This window comes from Aulonocara sp. 'chitande type north' Nkhata Bay, linkage group LG5, assembly GCF_057382095.1.
Source record: "Aulonocara sp. 'chitande type north' Nkhata Bay isolate Kocher_YH1m ecotype deep benthic linkage group LG5, A_spYH_male_GT1.1, whole genome shotgun sequence".
NCBI lineage: Eukaryota > Metazoa > Chordata > Actinopteri > Cichliformes > Cichlidae > Aulonocara > Aulonocara sp. 'chitande type north' Nkhata Bay.
Window position 1 is genome coordinate 33103732 of NC_141348.1, and position 18098 is coordinate 33121829.

The following is an 18098-nucleotide window of genomic DNA, read 5'->3' on the forward strand; positions in this document are numbered from 1 at the left end:
TCCATTATCTGTTCTGCTGTGTGATTGAGACTGAAATATGAAACTGTTGCCTTCCAGATGGTACTGCATGTTGGATCACAGTACTTTTCTGTGACAATAACTCTATCAATCTTGACAAGATCCCAAACACTCCTGGCTGCCATGCAACCCAAACCATGACAAAGCCTCCACCGTGTTTTAAAGATGGCACTCACTTTTATAACTCTCTCCTGATGTCCTTCATAAAAGTTGAACTAAAAGTTTCCAATTTGGACTCCTCACTCCATAAGACCTGTTGCTACTGATTTTCAGTCCAGTTCTAGTGTAACCTCAGCCTTTTCTTCCTGCTTTTTCCTTAAGTGTTGCTTCTCAGCAGCCAATTTTCCACTTAGACCATGAAGGGCCAGATAAATCTTTCAGGTCCTGTGTCAGGTCATTTTTCCAGAATATGACATCCAGATAGTGGTCATCTGCTGTAAATATTTTTAAGGGTTTTTACTAATACCCAAAGTCACAATGTCAAAATGTTGTTTTCCTGATTACATATTTGTTCCTATATCAGTCTAAGTACTTCTCACTATTGAATCCTTTAGATATGACTTAAGTGGAAGGTCTTCCCTTACACAACACCAGCAGCAAACATATTTTCACATTGCTGCTAACTAATACAACAGCATTACAAGGCCAATGCATCTTTCCGAGTACACAATGTGCAGAAAGCTGAGCAAGAACAGTCTATAAACTAAAAAAGAAAAGCAAAAACACCAGAATTACATAAGGATATCAGCTAAAATATCCATGTTTAGTTAGTTAATTACTCTCCACGGACAACAGAAAGTTGAAAGTCATCTTTTATTGCACAATAAAAGATCACACATACCATGTTTTGACTCATGAGATTGGTCCACATGGGAATACAGAGTTATACTTACAAAGAAAAAAAAAAAAGAAGAAAAAAAAAGATAAAACCCCACCACATAACTTATTTATTAATGACCGGGTTTCTGACTTCAGGATCAGCCAGTGAATCACAGCCTGGTGAATTACGCTGCACTTGGTTCAGCAGTGCTTGGAGAGGGCCTGCAAACAGTCAAATATTCAACTTGCCCCGGGTTCTGGAGGGCAGTTTCACAGACATGAACTGGACAAAGGTGGTGACGTTTTTAGATCCAGTCTAAAGATTTATTTTACAGTTGCCTTTCACCATTTGTCATCATTATACCTAAACTGCAGTTATGCTATTTTTAAATCTCATGGTCGCTTCAAACTTTAAATGACACTTTCCCTTCGGTAAGATGGTGCAACGAGCTAAAAGCAAATTCAAGAAAAGCATGGCTGTTAATTCAAAGATAAATTACGATCAGGTGTTCCTGTCACTTTCGACATAAACCCATGTTGACGACTTCTGGTAGTACGAGTGTATATCAAAAGGTAACAGCTTTTCCACCACATTAATGTCTGAAGTTGACAAAGGAGAAGAAAATAATTGCCGGGGCAATAATTCACGTTTTGTCTTCTGCCAAGAAAACATTTTAGTGTCTGTGAAATTCGATTGCAATGAACTGGAAAAAACACATATGGAGACTGATATTTTTCAGCTTTTGTAATGACTGGCTTGACAAATAAAATAAGTTCTAATGTTTTTTATTTTTATGGATTGTTTTCAGGGGTTCTTTAACTTCTGAGGCTGCGTATCAGGGGTGCTCTTCTAATAAGCCACATAGGAGGCCTGAACTATGGAAATGAATAAGACTCATCATTCCCTAATGTAACCTCGAACACTGTCAAATAACACAAAGACTTCATAACCTGTTAGTTTGAGCCTATCAGGATGGAGAACGAAACAAATATATAACATCCTTAACCAGATTTAGTGCGATATATTTGCATGATGTTGTAGATATTTTCAGAGTTCTAACTTTGCAGTTTGAACTTTAAATGCATGATTAACACATCATGAATCTGACAGACTCTTCAGGTACTTTACTTGTTTGAACTGCAGATTCCCTACAATGTCAGCTTCAAAACCTGCTAGTTTTCAGTCATCTTCTCGTTCTAGAGGAAAAAATAAAAACAGGTTTTTGAAAAAGTATGCTACTGTACTGCAGCTTTAGAAAGGATCCTGCATCTGCAGACTGTACCAAAGGGTGGCTCACGCTGGATTACCGTGGGGACTATGAAAAGAAAATAAAGAGGAGTCAAAGGAGCTTGCCAAGAAAAGCGTCTGGACTTCTTTAAGTTACTTGAAGACGTTTCACCTCTCATCCGAGAAGCTTCTTCAGTTCTAAGGTCAAATGGTGGAGAGTCCCAGATATAAACCTAGTGGGAGTAATTGAACATCCCTCTGTGGGGGGATACTCCCACTAGGTTTATATCTGGGACTCTCCACCATTTGACCTTAGAACTGAAGAAGCTTCTCGGATGAGAGGTGAAACGTCTTCAAGTAACTTAAAGAAGTCCAGACGCTTTTCTTGGCAAGCTCCTTCGACTACGATGACCTGGATGACTGAGAACCTTCACAGACAAAATAAAGAGGAGGTATTCTAAGAACTCTTAACCATTTAATTTTGATGTAATTACATCTAAAAAAAAAAAAAAAAGGAAGAAGACGACAAATTAAAAAACAGGGCATGTGACATTACCAGATACTTTAAATTCCACGTGAACCAAAATGCTTTTGTCTTTGAGAAAACTTAACAAAACCAGCCACTGGTCAGTCAACAACGTAAAGACGAGAACTGTACAATAAATACATTTTTTTATGATAAGAGATAAACGTTTACATTTTTGAGGTGACTGTTTTGAAGAACATTTAAGTTAACCAACGAGAACTTCAATGAAAAGAAAAACACTGTTAAAGAAGGCATGGTGTGACACGAAGAGACAATACAGAGCTATCGCCAGTCGACTTGATTAACCCCCCCGCCCCCGAGCTGTGGTTACATACTGCACCTGCAAGTTTGTTTCACAAGTTTTTGCACAAGAATAAGCCATTAACAGCAAATGATGTGCACACATGACCTCTGGAACGCAACGCTTGCCCGTTCCTTTGAGATAAATCATCTGTGGTGCAAAGCGACTGGCTTCCCCTTCTGATTTGCTCTTTCGGGAATCTCGAATAACACACGACAACAATCAAATACTTAGGCTGCATACATACTGTGTGCGCATTATCATCCTAGATGTGCTGGATACCAGACACAAGGCCCCGTGAAGGAAGAGAATTCTAAAAGATTAAGTAGCATTCCTCAAAGGGAAATTCTGATATTTCCCAGCTTGTGTCTTATTCCTCTAATTATCAGCAGATTTCTTGTGGAGATTTGAGAAGCTAAACACTGCTAAGAATGTAACAGGTCAGGGTACGAAGCATGAATAATTACAGCTCTGAGTGCAAAGAAAAAAGCTTTAAAAACGACTGCATTAACTTTACAGCTTTAGTCAATAAAAGTGTGCACGGTATTTACCCTACAAGTTTAACTTTGGGATTCTGAAAGTTGCAGACGCTAACCCTAACTCTTCAATAAGACTCTGAAATTTAGATCCAGACTGAGTAATCCCAGAATTTCCCTTTAAAGAACAGCATGGCATCATCTAATGATAAAATCCAACACTTAGATTTTCAAATGTTAACCACTTTCCAAAAGATAATCGCCACACTGGAAACGTGAAGTCAAGATAGCGTGCAAGTGAGGCTCACAAAAAGAGAAATGAAAGCAATTTTAGAGGCACTGGTAAGCAAACAGTCACTTTTTGTTAACTCTCCATTTGTGCTTTGAGGGATGATTGATTGACCTTTAGGGATAAATGTAGCGATTTGAGCAGTGGTACCTTCCGTTACTATTGGCTTCTGAAGATAATGCACATCACCAATGCCGTGTACGCATAAAAACAAAAAGGAAAGACAAACAATAACATGACCTAATAAGGAGATGTAATTGAACATCTATACAAAAAAATACTCGCTAAATAAGGCATTTTACTTTGAATAATACATAATGAAACTAACAGAAAAATAATGTCATATTTGGTGAAAGTTTGGCAAAGCAAAAGAAAAGTATAATAAATTATATGTAGCCACAAACTTGTGACAAGGCAACAACTATGTTTGTTTTTTTTTCCCCAACAAGAAATGTGACCTGTAAGGACGAAACAGAGTAGAAACTGCTCCACCACAAAATGTGTGCGCATGCATGCACACATACACACTTTCTCCCATTACAGCACACTCTCGCATACACACACACGCACGCACGCTCACACTCACGCACACACACACACACACACACACACAATGGAAAGTAAAAGACCACACGGAAACAGGTTAACATTCACAAAAAGACATTGTGCAAAAATAATGTTTTCATATATGAAAACAAAAAGAAGTGAAGTTATACGTTACATCAGAAACATCTGACATTTACCCCCAAAATACACACCCTGTCGTGAAAAGACTGAATAAAACCAGCAACTTGCATCCTTTTAATGTACAGTACAGTCTGTTTGATACAGAAAAAAAAACTGGGACTAAGCTCTATGCAAAAATCCTCTGCGCATATGTCAAGTATTCTTCCCCCTAATGGAGGAACAAAGTAAAGACAATGAAGAAATCAATGGTGCGCTTAAAACAAAAAAACAAAATCAGCAATATACAGCGATAGATTTACATATTTAGAAACTCTTAGTATGAACTGCTATTAAAATTAATGTGACGGGGGAAAGCCAGAGTGATTCATACTACTACCATATCCCTCCTCTCCCTATTTTATCTGTTCTTCATTCTTTAAAAAAAAAAAAAAAACTAACAAAAAGAAAAACAAAAAAACAAAAACCAGACTGTTCCCTTTCCCTGGACAGATGATCGACACAGCACAGGTAATCTCTTTCTGAACACACTAAGGAGAAAAACAGGAAAAGGACAGTGGGGGGAATGACCGACTGATGCTACAGGTCATGATTGTAATCATTATGCAGCATCATTTTGCACTGTTCCTGATGAGATGCTGGTTACCTGATTTGTTGTAAGTAAATGCAATTTAGGACTTGATGAACCCCAAGGGACCAAAAAAAAAAAAAAAAAAAAAAAAAAGAGCACCTTCTTTTCCTCTACTCTCCCACAGCCCTCCTCCCCACTCCTGTGTTTGCAAGACAGGATATCACATCTACCTCCTACTGCCCCCTGGTGGCCAGGATGAGCTTAGGGTTGATGTTCCTGCCCTTTCATGTTTTCTGATTAGAGCTAACCACTTGAGGGGAAGGGAGGGAGGTGGGGGTCTCCCAAAGTGACTTTGTGGCTGAGTTAAAAAATAAAATTACATGAGCTAATAAAAGTAATAAAACAAATGAATCTCATGATTGTTCCTTGCCTTTATAAAGAAAAGCAAATGAGAAAGCATATGCCTAAGCCTCTCTTGATAGCTGTTCGGAATTTCTGCTGTACTGCTGTTGTGGGAATCTGGATTCATAATCTAGTGTTCACGTTCGATTTATCTTTGTGATCTACTTTATGGAGGAGTTACTGCAGCAGCAACACAATATTAAGAATCATGATAACATTATAATTAAAATAAAATATGCATCTAAAGCATGGAGAACTTGCAGAATATCTTAAAGTTAGGATTTAACATTCGTGACTGGGATGGACTAACCTGGCTCGTATTTTGTGATCTTCTAGTTAACATTATTCTCACAATTTTGTTAACTTTATTAGGTATAAAACTAGTAGAGACAAATTAATTTCTTCTAATTTGGCAGCCTTTTTAAATGCACTAAACATACTTTTATTCAATGACGCCCACAATCATATCAACGTGATTTAGATACATTTCAAAAGGGCTACTCTCTAAAATCTTTGTGGGTCTGTTGTGTTTCTGCAGCAGACACTGGCTCTTGCATATTTAGATACTTAGGTTGTTTTTTCTGTTACTATAACTAGGAAAAGGTGTTTTAGTGTCATATCTGAATGACTGTTCTCCTTTTAGATTAATCTAGTCGGCATGAACATTGAACATTGCACAAATTTCCCTAGATTTAGTGGAGTGTGTCAAAACACAAGATTTAATCGCTCCCCCGCATGAGCTTTTCAGAATTTCCAAACTGTGGTGAGAAAAATAACTTCGGAAAAACCACTTCTGGCAGCTGTGCCCCACCTTCCCAGTCATCCTTGTGTCCATACAAACCAGGCGAAAACCAAAGCTGCCTGTCCACCTTGGCTCACCTTGAGCCTAAAACGGTATCAATACTACGGTCAGAGTTGCTCTTGGTCAGGCCAGGTTGCATTCGGTGTGTGTTGGGTGTGTTCCTGTTGAGAAGTATCCCTCCCGACTCAGTCTCAATGGAGAATGAAGGAGAACACTACAGAGAGGATCATTTTTTACACTAGTTTTCTTTGTATACAATGAATGAGTGGAGAGGGTGGGTGGGGTCTTGGTATATAAACATGACCGAGCTGAATATAATCGTCATCATTATTAGTCATCATCATAATAAAAGTCTTTACATGGACATTGACTGACAGACACGGCACAAATTTTACACTGTTGCTCAGCTGAGAAAGGAGAGCAACAAAGGAGACAGGAGGAGAGAGCAGGAAGTGGGCTGTCCTTCAGGCCTCTGCAGTTCCTCTCCTCTATGCATCCTCTTGTTCCACTTGTCTCTGCTCCTCAGTGTCCTGTTTCTCCTCCTCCTCCTTTGCCTCCTCTCCTGTCTCCTCCGATCTTTTCTCATTGTCTTCTGTTGCTCCCTCAGTGTGGTCATTGGAGTCCGGTTCCTGGGGCTCTGAAGACCCACCCTCTGCATTCCCCTGCCCAGTCTGGAGCTCGTCAGCTGGAGTTGGGTCTGGGTCTGAAGCTGAGGTAGAGGGGATGGAGGGAGATGAAGAGGTGCCTGGGTGGGAGGTACCACCAGCCTTATCTGTACTTTCTCTCTCCTCTCCATCTCCAGTTGCTGCCTTCTCCCTCTCCTCTTCTCGCTCGCCTTCTTCTCTTCCTCTCTTCTTTCTCCTCTTGGGGCTGCCTGGAGAGCTATCAACTGCACCAGGGGGCATGGCTGGAAGTGCCATGATGCCACCATGTGGCAAGAACATGTGTGGGTAAAGCAAACCGTGGGACATGCCCGGGATTAGGAAAGGGTTGAAGGTAAGATGGCTGCCAGTGCCAGCTCCAAGATGTGCAGAGCTGAGGTGGGCCCTGGTGGTGGAGGTAATGATGGCTGCTGCTTCTGCCGCTACTGGTCGTTTGTTAGCCTCTGCAGCGCCTTTCTCCTCCCGCGTCCTGTCCTTTTCGCCACCAGCAGCAGGGGCGCTGCCCTCTCTTTCTGCAGGCGTTGTCGAAGAAGGGCTGGCCGCCTCAGTTGCAGACGGTGCAGTTGTCGTGGTGACCTTCACAGCAAACGCTGAAGAAGAGGAGGAAGTCGAGGAGGAGGAGGAGCTGGGATGAGGAGAAGGTGGCGGTGGCGTGTGTGCCATCATGGTGCCAACGCTGAACAAAGCATGCTGTGGGATTGCAGCCCCATGGGGGTGCGGGATTCCATGCAGCATCATGGGTAACATACTCAGACCATTCTTGGCATCTTCGGCAGACCCCCCAGCTCCTCCCGCTGAGACAGCTGCAGGGAAACCATGCGGGAATCCAGCTGCCATAATCCCAGAGATGGGAATTCCAGGGATACCACTGCGGAGACTTTGCATGGCCACCATGGAGTCCATGCTGCCAATCAAACCACCATTCATGAAGAGAGGAGGACCGAGACCCGGTGAGGAAGAGTCCGAGACGGACAGGAGAGGTTTAGGCATTTCGCTGCGAGGTCGACGTCCACGGCGGCGGGAACTTGGGTCCTTGTTGACGGGTTCTGTGAGGATCCGAGAGAACTTCCCTTCAGGAAGGAAACCCTGCAAGAGGAGGCCATGAGACAACACATTAGTGCACAAGAACAACTGGAACTGACAAAGTATCGCAGGTAGAAGAACAGCCATAGGAAAATTCAAAAGGACAATTAAAAGCATCATTTTTTTTTTAGTCTTTCACTGGTCTGACACTCCTGTGAGAGTAGAGATGACGCTACATCTCTTTCCAAATCTACTTGCTTGCATACTTGCATTTTTAGTATGGCACCAATTGGTTGTTTTAGCATGAAAACTATACAACTAACTGAATGAGAGTGAAATAAGTTTCAGCGCAACAGATTTTCAAAATTTTCAGGGCTTTCACAAAAACATCCTAAAAAGTGGCAGTAATTACAACTCATGCCTGATTCTCTACATCAGAAAAAGATCTGTAGCTTCTTATGTCAGCCTTCTGCAGTCTGTGATATCCTGCTACACAGGCTTGATGTGCATGGCATTTCTGAGGAAATGTTACACTTGGGGCTCGTTGTCTTTTACAACTGATGTCAGAGAGGGGCAAAACACACCCTGTTGACATCCAATGCTACACAGTATCATACTCACAGAGTGTTTGACCACATCAGCCCAGTCTGGAGCCACATAGTATTCCGAGTTGGCATCCAACCATCTAGAGAGCTCCTTTATGGCCGGAGCCATAGCACCACCAAGCTGCAAAGTAGGAAAACCAGCACAGTGTAGTTGCAATGATATCAAATTGTATGTAGGCTTTTTCTAGCTTCCCCTACTCAAAGGCAGCCTGTATTATTGGTGGACAGCAAAGCGCCACCAAACTGCAGCAAAGGAAGCAATAACACAGCAATCCTTCTACTTCCCATGGCTGAACTTTCATTGGTTCAGTTTTATGTTTTAAAATGAACACTTTTATTTGATTTTTGTGTTTCATGTATTTTATATGCGTGTCTGTGTGTGTTTTCTACCCTGCGTCCAGTGCCGCGGTGCACAACTGGGACCCTCTCCTCCCCCGTCAAAGAGTTTATATCCAGCTTGGTGGGATCTTTACAGCGATGCCTCCTCTGTTTGGGACGCTCTACAAAACCATGCAACAGACCTGCACCAGACTGCACAGTAGCCAGGGAGGGTAGATGGGGAAAAAGGTTGTAAGTGCCAATTAATCTGAGCATAAAAGAATAAGTGCTCAACTGTAGCCTCAGCAGAGGACATTCCAATACAGAAAAGGCAAAATATAAAGAATACAACACAGCAGGATTTAGAGCATTACAATCCTAGAAATCCTCGACTTACATGAGCAAATGCCGGCAGATCCATGGTGTAGCCTGGATTCTGTCTCAGCCACTCAATTAGACCTTTGCCGGCTGCCTCTCTGTCAATGGCCACAATCTCTGGCTGAGGAGGTGTCTGGGTTGGGGTGGGAGTAGAAGAGGAGGACGGTGTGGGAGGACCTGCAGGTCGCTCTGAGGGAGAGGGGGATGGCGAGGAGGTGGAGGAGGAAACAGAAGAGTGGCTGATCACCTCAACCCGGCCCTGTACATGGAGAGACAGACACATATAGATAACACAAGATTTACTTTCTTCTTTCTTTTTTAATCAACTTTATCTTTTGTTTTTTGTCCCCAAAATGTTCTCGGTGGTGCTTCTCTTTCACTCTGAAGTAAGTGCAACTATTCTAAATGCCCTTACTCTGAAAAGGCCCTCCTCCCTCTACCCACCTGTGATTCAGGGAGGTGCAGTCCTCGGCTCTTGGTGAACTCAGAGTACAGAGCTTCCACATTTCTCCTCCTCCCTCTCCTCCTCCTCATTGAATCATCTCCCCTCAGGCTCCCGTTAACTATTTGTCCTGTTACCGGATGGATGAGCCCCGCCTGCAGAATTCCGGCCATGTCGATTCCCACGGGGCCTGGCAGCGGGGCCGTGATGGGAGGTGGCGGTGGTATCTTATGACTGCTGCCCGCACCAGCATTGAGGTGGCTGATTCCTGGTGCAACCACAGCTTCATTTGTTCCAATGCTACTCGTGGTGCTTATTTCTCCTGAAGACTTGGTCAGATCTATGGCTGCTTCTTGCCAGCCATTTATCAATATGGCTCCTGTACGGTGAGAGGGCGGAGCAACCACGGGTGCTTTATCACTACTGGAGCTTGTGGTAACAGCAGTGTGGCATGACGATGCAGATTTTCCAGCTAAAACCTTGGCAGCTGCCGCAGCAGCGGCTTCATAGTCGAAAGACCTCCGACCTCCTGCTCGTTTGAGCTCAGGGAGGAACGCAGGAGCCACAAGCCTCTCCTGTAACAGAGGCAAGGAGGTAAGGCGCCAAGCTCCGCGCCCGCATGCGCCGCCCCGCGGCATGTACTGTCAGGGTGGACAGGGTGGGTGAGGGGTAGACAAGAATGGGAGAGAGATGATGGCTTTATTAAACATACATATGGACTGAGACACAACACAGTGGCGGCTGTCAACTAGACCTGGGTAAAACTGTTAGATATTTAAAATGTTTTTGTTTGTTTTTTTCCTGAGAGTGAGTGTGTCATCTTTGGATGCTGCTTCAGGCACCTGACAAGTTAACTTGTTTACATCTGAAAGTATGAGACACGGAACAAACAGCTCATAATCCATCTGTTCGCTGGCCTATGGTGTCAAACATTTTGTAAACAAACCTCTTGGTTTAAAAACGCTGAAGGCTAAGCAGCCAGAATATAAACTCAAAGCAGAGACACAAATCTGGTCATTATTCTCACTCTCGCATATATGAAATGTGTCTTTATAGATATATGACAACTTGCCCAAGTCTAATCTCCACATTTATATTATCAACAGTACACATTACTGAGACAGGAAACTTCACAATAAGCAACAAAGCAATGGTGTGGATTAGAGGTGCCCAGTGCTAATAGTTTTATTTATAACTATTGCAGTTATATTTTATATAGAACATAACAATGAAGAGTTAAGGAGACACATACAAACAAACAAAATCTTTAGCAGAAAATGAAAAACTCGGTCAGACTCATGATGCATTTTGCAAAGACCTGGTCAGTCAGTTGATTATAGTCAGTCTAAAGTCAGCCTTGTTAGCACTTTAAGCAAACTGGGCACAACTTGTATGAGCCATGGCATGGGAGAGATAAATGCTGACAGATGACAGATACACCGATATGTGCAACAAAGGGAGTTAATATATACATTCACTCTTCGAGTCTCACCTTAGGTAGTCTTGTGAGAGGGGGAGGAATGGAAAATCCCAGTGCAGGATTCGCCTGCTGCACCCTGGCCTGGGTTGGGACAGAGCCCGAGGCCGTGGTGGAGAGAAAACCTGCTCGGTGTTGGTGGTGCTGGGCTAAACTGTTGGCCAAGCAGGAGTTGGCAGCCAGGGCGGCTGGTGAGTCATACTGCTCGCTAGATGAAGGCCACTTCCCCTTAAGGATGGCGTGGCAGATGCTGTCCAGGCGGTTGATGATTACTCTATCCTACAGGGGCCATAAAAATAAGCGGAGAAATTAATTAATAAACACGAATAACTTAATTTACAAGAAGTGTACCAAGTGCCACAAAATTTAGCTAAAATGTAAAACTCATTTTGTCTTTTCAGACTTTCTAAGCAGCGTCAGCACTGTCCTCTAAATGAAAGCAGTGAAATTGCCGGTGAGAACTCAAAACAGGGTATTTTTGCTTCTAATCGGCAAAAACGAAAACATTTTCCTGCAAAAGAGGAAGAGCAGAATTTATAAAAATAATTATTCTAACTTTACTGTCAAAAATGTTTTAACCACGGGAGAATCAACGTCTACTGTTAAATATTTTGTAAACACATCACTGAGAATGTTACAGTAATAGTTAAACATATATTTTACCTTTGGCCACTCAGAAAATGAGTACAGTGCTTTCTCCTGTAACAGCTGAGCGATGGTTGGCTCTCTGGTTTCATGAAGGCTGTCAGGAATCTCACACACTGAAATGGGAGCTGCAAACCTGGGGCTGGCAGAAAACCCTTCAACCACAGGCACTGTGCAAAATGGAAATGGGTTAAGTACAAACAAATGAATTTAAGTGTGAAAGGTGAATTAACTTCATGAAAGTCTCAGCATCCTCACCGGGTGTACTGGGTCTCTCCTCCTTTACTTGGCCTTTCAACTCTGCACTTTCTGAGGTTTCTACTAGGCCATCATTCTGCTCAAGCTTTGGGGTCAGGACTGTGCTATCTGCCTCCAACATCTCATGTTTTGTCTCAGTTTTGACCTCAGATAATGCTGTAAACCCAAGGACCTCTGGCTTGGCCTCAGGTTTTATCTCAGAACTTTCTGGGTAGCTTGTGAACCCCAGACCCTCAGCCTTGGCTTCAGGCTTGATGACAGATGTCTCAGGAAAAGCTGCTAACCTCAGGTCTTCAGGCTTTGCCTCGGTCTTAAGCTTAGGACTCTCTGGATAAGCACTAAACCCCAGAGCTAATGGTTTGACCTCTGATTTGACTTCGCTGCCACCTGCATAGGCTACAAACTGAAAAAATTCAGGTTTAGTGTCTAAATGCTCTGGCTTCATACGAAAGCTCAGATCTTCAGGTTTAGTCTCCAGTGTTTCAGGTTTAATCGGATATTCTAACTGCTCTGCTTTGGTCACCAATCCTTCTGACTTTACGGGGTAGGAAAAGAAACTGGTGTGTTTGACTTCAGAGCTATCAGGGCAAACATCCTCAATAGTCTGTGTCTTGGTATCTTCAATCTTGACTGGTAGCAACAATTGCTCTGGTTTCTCCTCACCATCGGGTAAATGAGAAAATTTAAGGTCAGATGGTTTTGTGTCGATGTTGTTCACAGGCAGAGTTGAGCCCATTTTGATTTCATTTTGATCGAGCAGGTTATCTTTGCTGTCCTGATCAAGGGAGAATTTTAGTGCGTTATTCTTACAGTCTCTGCTGCCATCGGGCAAGTTCAGGTCTTCGTCTGAACCCTTGCAGTGTGCCATAGAGGCTTCATTTTTGGCTTCCTCCATGCTGTTGCTCTCTCTGGTGGTTTCAGTAGAGTTTGATGGTTGTGTAGGGGATGACACAGAAACAGAAGGGCAGGAGAGCTGTCCAAATTGCGAGTAAATGCTACCCAACTCCATCTTATTGGTTTTGACATCTAGTTGTTTCAAACCCTTTTCTTCCTCCTCATCACAGGGTTGTACAACCGGAACATCAAACGGAGAAACATTATCCTCTTGCCCTTCGGAAATCTCATCTACCTGATCTGCTAGATCTGTGCGACCCATCAAGCTGCCCTGTCTAGACTTTTTTGGAATTCCTTTCATTTGCACAAACTCTTCAGTTGTGTTGCACATCAATGCTTCAGTGTCAAGAGAATTTTCAATAGACCGTTCCTCCACCGCTTGGTACAAAATCAACCCCTCCACCTCCTCCGTAGGCTCTTCAATAGATAGGCTGCCCTCCTGTTCGAGCTTTCCAAGATAAGAGTGCACGTCTTGGGGTGAGTCCTTTTTATGCTCTGCTTGGTCAAAGCGACCCTCGAGGTCTTGAGACATTTGGATAAAGACTTCCTTCCTCTCGCCCTGTTCTCCAAGGGCAGACTCTGATTCTATCCCTTCTAACTCTGGCACTTCCATGGGTGGATTCAAAACTCCCAAACTTTGGTCTGCACCTGCAAGCAAAAAACATTGAGATGTAATGTAGGGGACATAGCAGTGGTTGGTGTTATCTCTTCATTTTTTTAATCCTCAGATTGGGGCGTAAAACATTAGACGGTTTAAAGTTATTAAGAGGCTTTGCCATAGTGTATACGGCCTAAAGAAATCTTAAAACATCAGGACATTTCATTAGCAACTGATATAATTTATGATATATTAACATGTATGTATGACAGCAACTTGTACATCTTTACAAACTGAATATTTGTGATCATTCCTGGAAAAAAAAAAAAAAGTAGGTTAAATACTATGCTCAATATTTTCCCTTTGACATACCTTGGTTTGGATTACATTCCTCTCCTTCCAGATGTTTGTCTCTTTGTTTTTCCACATTCTGTTCCAAGGTCTCCCTTGACAAGTCTTCAACTTCTTCCTCCTCCTTATCATCAAACTCAAAGCCGGTACTTTCCTCCCGATCATCTCCATCCTCCACAGGATTAGTCAGGCTCTCAGAGACATCAGAGTGCCCCAGTCCATCCTGTGGCTCATGGGCAGTGATGTCAGACAGAGAAAGTGGAGGAGGGGGTACGTACGGCAGAGGAGGACTTGCTGACAGGTCCGTGTGATCTGCACTCGGTTCTTCATTCACACCAATGTCCTGGACACAAATGGCATTGCTCATTTTGGCAATAATATAATACTACTGATTATTAACTTTAGTTTACTTGTATAATGATGGTGTGATCAAGTCGCAGCTTTCCAACATTTAAATTGATTAAAAAAAAAAAGAAAAACCACACACACACACACACACACACACACACACACACACACACACACACACACACACACACACGAAGCTATTCATCGCTGCAATTAAAAAAATACTGGCGACACCAGTGCTACCCCTCAAGCTCCTAGTAGACAACCTATGGTATCAATTTTAAAATTCTACATCACCTTGTTTTCAAGTTATCATATTCACGAGATTTTCAGAAAACTTGACCTTTGACCTTGAGGTCGAGGTCACTGAGACTCAAATTCATCCCAGATTTTTAATCAAAACATTTGTGAAATGAATTTGAAACTCCTATGTCGCCTTACTCTAAAGTATTACATTCACAAACTCGCGTGTCCATGCCGCCTGCAGGGTGACAACAACATGCCATCAGCCTTTTACGGCTGAGGGGTAAAAAAGGAAAGATGTAAATCGCACGATGTGAACATAATCTATAATGAACATTTCCAATGTCATAAAAATTAACATGCTATTTTTTTAACATTGATGTTAAACTGCAGCTAAAACGGCCATCTTTGAGAAGTCTTTCAGAATTTTCTCTCAATTATTACAATTTTTTTTTTTTGCAAACTTTGCAATATTTTTTCTTCTATTCGACTGTGCAATAATCACTGTGCAATAGACTCACTCAAATGTGCAATCCACTGGTATCCCTATTTATCCATATTATATATTCTGTATTTATATATGTGTATATATGGTATATTTATGCTTATATCTTTACTCTTATTCCCCTCTATTGTATCTGTAACACGCAACTTCTGTCGGTGCTGAGCTACTAGAAACTGAATTCCCGGAGGAACCCACCTGAGGGATTAATAAAGTTTCATCTAATCTAATAGAATTTGAAAAGATGCCATTTTAGAAAATAATTTGGCAAATACTTGATAAGTGCAGCCCTTAGTGTTTGGCAAATGTGTTTTACAGATCTTAAAATGTAAAATATGCAAAATCCAATGAATAGTTTCACTTGGAGCAATATGACCCTGACAAACATCAAAGATCAGCATTCATTTGAGCTTTACTGAAACACAACCCGTTCATTGAATATACTAACCGAAAGAAGAGGCAAAATGTCAGCAGTTAACAATGCAGCTGAGCACTTTTGTGTTTTCAATATTCCCTACAACAGATTTTCCCCTTTACTTTTTCCTCTTTTGTTAGAGCAATTTTTCCATGTTTATCTACCGTCTGCCCCACTGGACACATTGCATTACATTATTTGAGCATTAAGCCGATAATATGAAAAGGGTTTCAGATTATTGTTATCTTGAGGGCTGTGATCACAAAGACATTTAAGATGATTTTAAAATTCATTTTATATTTATTTTGTAAGATGGCACTGTTATCCAGAGGGCACAGGCTGGTGAAACCAACCTTAAAGAGCATGTAACTTGAGGACAGTGGCTCAACAGAATCGCCTGCTGATGGATGGGAAGGAGGGGATGAGGGCGGAAGGCCCAAACACTCCTCCAGAGTTCCACCTTCCTCCCCTCCTCTGTCTCCCCCCTGTGCCTCCTCATCCTCCTCCTCCAGGAAGCCCGTCTCTAAGGTAGAAGGACCCAGGATTGGATCAGATTCATTGAACATATGGTGAGCAGGACTAGTGTGGTCCGTACTGTCCCAGGGAGCCTGCAATACAGAAGTGTAGGATGTCAAAGCACAGAAATAAGAAAACCTATGTGAATAACTTGAACTGTTAAATTTCAAATGGTTAGTTGATGACCAAAAACATTTTTATTATATTTTTATTAACCGAGTAGGTGTCATAACGTCAGATATTTGCTATATCAGACAATAAAAATGCTTAAAACATATAAATTATAAATTTCCTATAAATTCAATTTTTTGCTTAGGGCAGAAACAAAGCATCTCATGCAGTCCATACAGTTGACATTTCAATCACAGACATAGTTTATTATACAAGTCTTATTTAAATATCAGAGTAGTTATCTCAAATAACACTGCATACCTGTAACTGATCCAGCTCCACTGATGGTGCCATCAGCCCAGTTTCCTCAGACGAGCCCTGCTCACCAACAAGCACATCACTCCTTAGTTTTGAATCCAGGTCTGTCCCACCCACACCGTATGAGTTGAGCATGCTTTGACCTCCTGCAGCTGAGTTAAAGGGGAAACCGTTGAGGGCATCTTTGGAAACCTTTCCTCCATGTAAAGAATCTGCAGACATGGTGTCATGCTGTAGCGTGCCCAGCTCCAGAGTTTCATCCAAAGGTGGACAGTCAAGGAAATCTCCTCGAGGTCCAGGAACTATTCCCAGACTTGGTGAAGCTGAATCATGAGCATCCAATGGTGGAGGGTGAAGGTGAGGGTGAGAAGAAGAAGAAGAGGAAGAGGAAGGAGAGGGAGCAGATGGAGGTATAGGGTGTTGCGAGTGATGATGATGGTGGTGGTGATGAGAGGATTGGTGGGGATATTCAGGAGGCTGAGGAGAGTGGCGACCGAGTCCCGAATCGTACAGACAGCAGTGAGGATGAGGAAGCTGGGGATGAGATGAGGAGGAGGATGAGATGCCAGGATGAGTCGCCAAGCCAGTGTGATGAGGGTGATGGTGGCTTTGAGGATGAAGGTGAGCAGGGTGTCCCCTGACATAGTTCCTGTGAGCCTCCAGGAAGCTCAGCTGAGGGTCGTTGAGGATGTAGAAGTCGGTGCGGCTCAAACCGTGGCGCGCTGCCCCAATAAGGAGGTCGCGGTCGTGTTTGCCAGACTCCCACCATACAGGGAGGTAGAGCGAGGGCCGGCACAGCTGAAGACGGGCTGAGAGTAACGGATGGCGGAGAACCTGAGAGAGGGATGCAGTTCAGAGACCAAGCTACTTTCTTAACCGAATGAAAATGTCTACATTTTATCCATTTTTATATTCACATAGTCAGAGAGATGGTCAGGTTTAGTAGACAGAAGTGTCGTTCTTTTGTTTTATGCTTTCTGGACAAATATGTTTTGACCCTTGGCACTAGACTCCCCAACACAACTAGCGAGTTAGCTGTGGGCATTACCTCAGCCCCAGTTTTTAGCTGTGTAACCTAACGCATGATAAACAGTCTGACTTATAAACAGTTCACACTTTTGACCATGTAGAAAATGTCTAAATGTCTATTCTGAGGTTAGATATGACATCATTTGTAGGGAGTGTCTTTTTTTAATGACTTGTATACAGGTTCACCGATGATTCACTTTTTTATCTTTAGCCTTTTTTTGATGACACTGAAAAGAAGGGAGCTAAGGAGGGACAAATGAGGTTAATTTGAACCCCTCTAAACCATCAACACAAACTCAGAACAGTACAAGCAAGATAAACTTTGAAGTCAATGTCTAACAGAGTTCCATCGATGAAAAGGACGCTATTTGTTATTAAGCTTTGTTTCTTCAAAGAGCCCACCTGCTCTCTGATCTTGCGCAGCAGCTCGATGCGGTATAGCGTCCTAGCTGCTCTTTCTTCTGTCAGAGGCTCCACAATCACAGCGGGATCCACCAGTCCTGGGAGACGCAAGAGAAAGGGAGGGGAAGCAGAGAAAGAATAAAAGGATGAGAAACGGAAACAGTGACAGTCAATGTTGGCATAGAGACAGTGGAGAAGGCAGGAAAAATGCAGACCAGAGTAAAAGGGATGGAGAGTATTAGTGTGTTCAAGAGTCACTCCTGTCTTTAAATGATTTTGTGTTTTATCCTGCGTATATACAGGAGAGTAAGTTATGTGTAAATTATATGTTAACATGCAATTTGTAGTTAAATGAGTTATAAAAACTACATCTATGGAGGCTATTTTACTAGCAGGGGTCAGTAATGTTCCCAATGACGAGGTCCTCAAAAATGATCTGCAAGTTGA

The 18098-nt window shown here is 42.5% G+C and overlaps 1 protein-coding gene across 5 annotated transcripts in view; it reads right to left on the minus strand.

The window, feature by feature from the left end:
- Positions 1-2527: 2527 nt before the first annotated feature.
- Positions 2528-18098, minus strand: part of chd6 (chromodomain helicase DNA binding protein 6) — a 100901-nt gene continuing 85330 nt past the window's right edge. For 3 of the 5 annotated variants that reach the window (XM_086293072.1, XM_086293073.1, XM_086293071.1), the window contains exons 34-45: positions 17652-17749; positions 16224-17054; positions 15629-15883; positions 13789-14110; positions 11925-13466; positions 11685-11836; positions 11037-11300; positions 9547-10185; positions 9122-9361; positions 8797-8937; positions 8423-8527; positions 2528-7864 (exon numbers count right to left, since the gene is read on the minus strand). In XM_086293072.1, coding sequence (XP_086149198.1) covers positions 6605-7864; positions 8423-8527; positions 8797-8937; positions 9122-9361; positions 9547-10185; positions 11037-11300; positions 11685-11836; positions 11925-13466; positions 13789-14110; positions 15629-15883; positions 16224-17054; positions 17652-17749 — 5849 coding nt within the window. In that variant the 3' untranslated portion in view covers positions 2528-6604. The remainder of the gene's footprint in view (positions 7865-8422; positions 8528-8796; positions 8938-9121; positions 9362-9546; positions 10186-11036; positions 11301-11684; positions 11837-11924; positions 13467-13788; positions 14111-15628; positions 15884-16223; positions 17055-17651; positions 17750-18098) is intronic. The other 2 variants (XM_086293074.1, XM_086293075.1) reach the window with 2 other exon arrangements.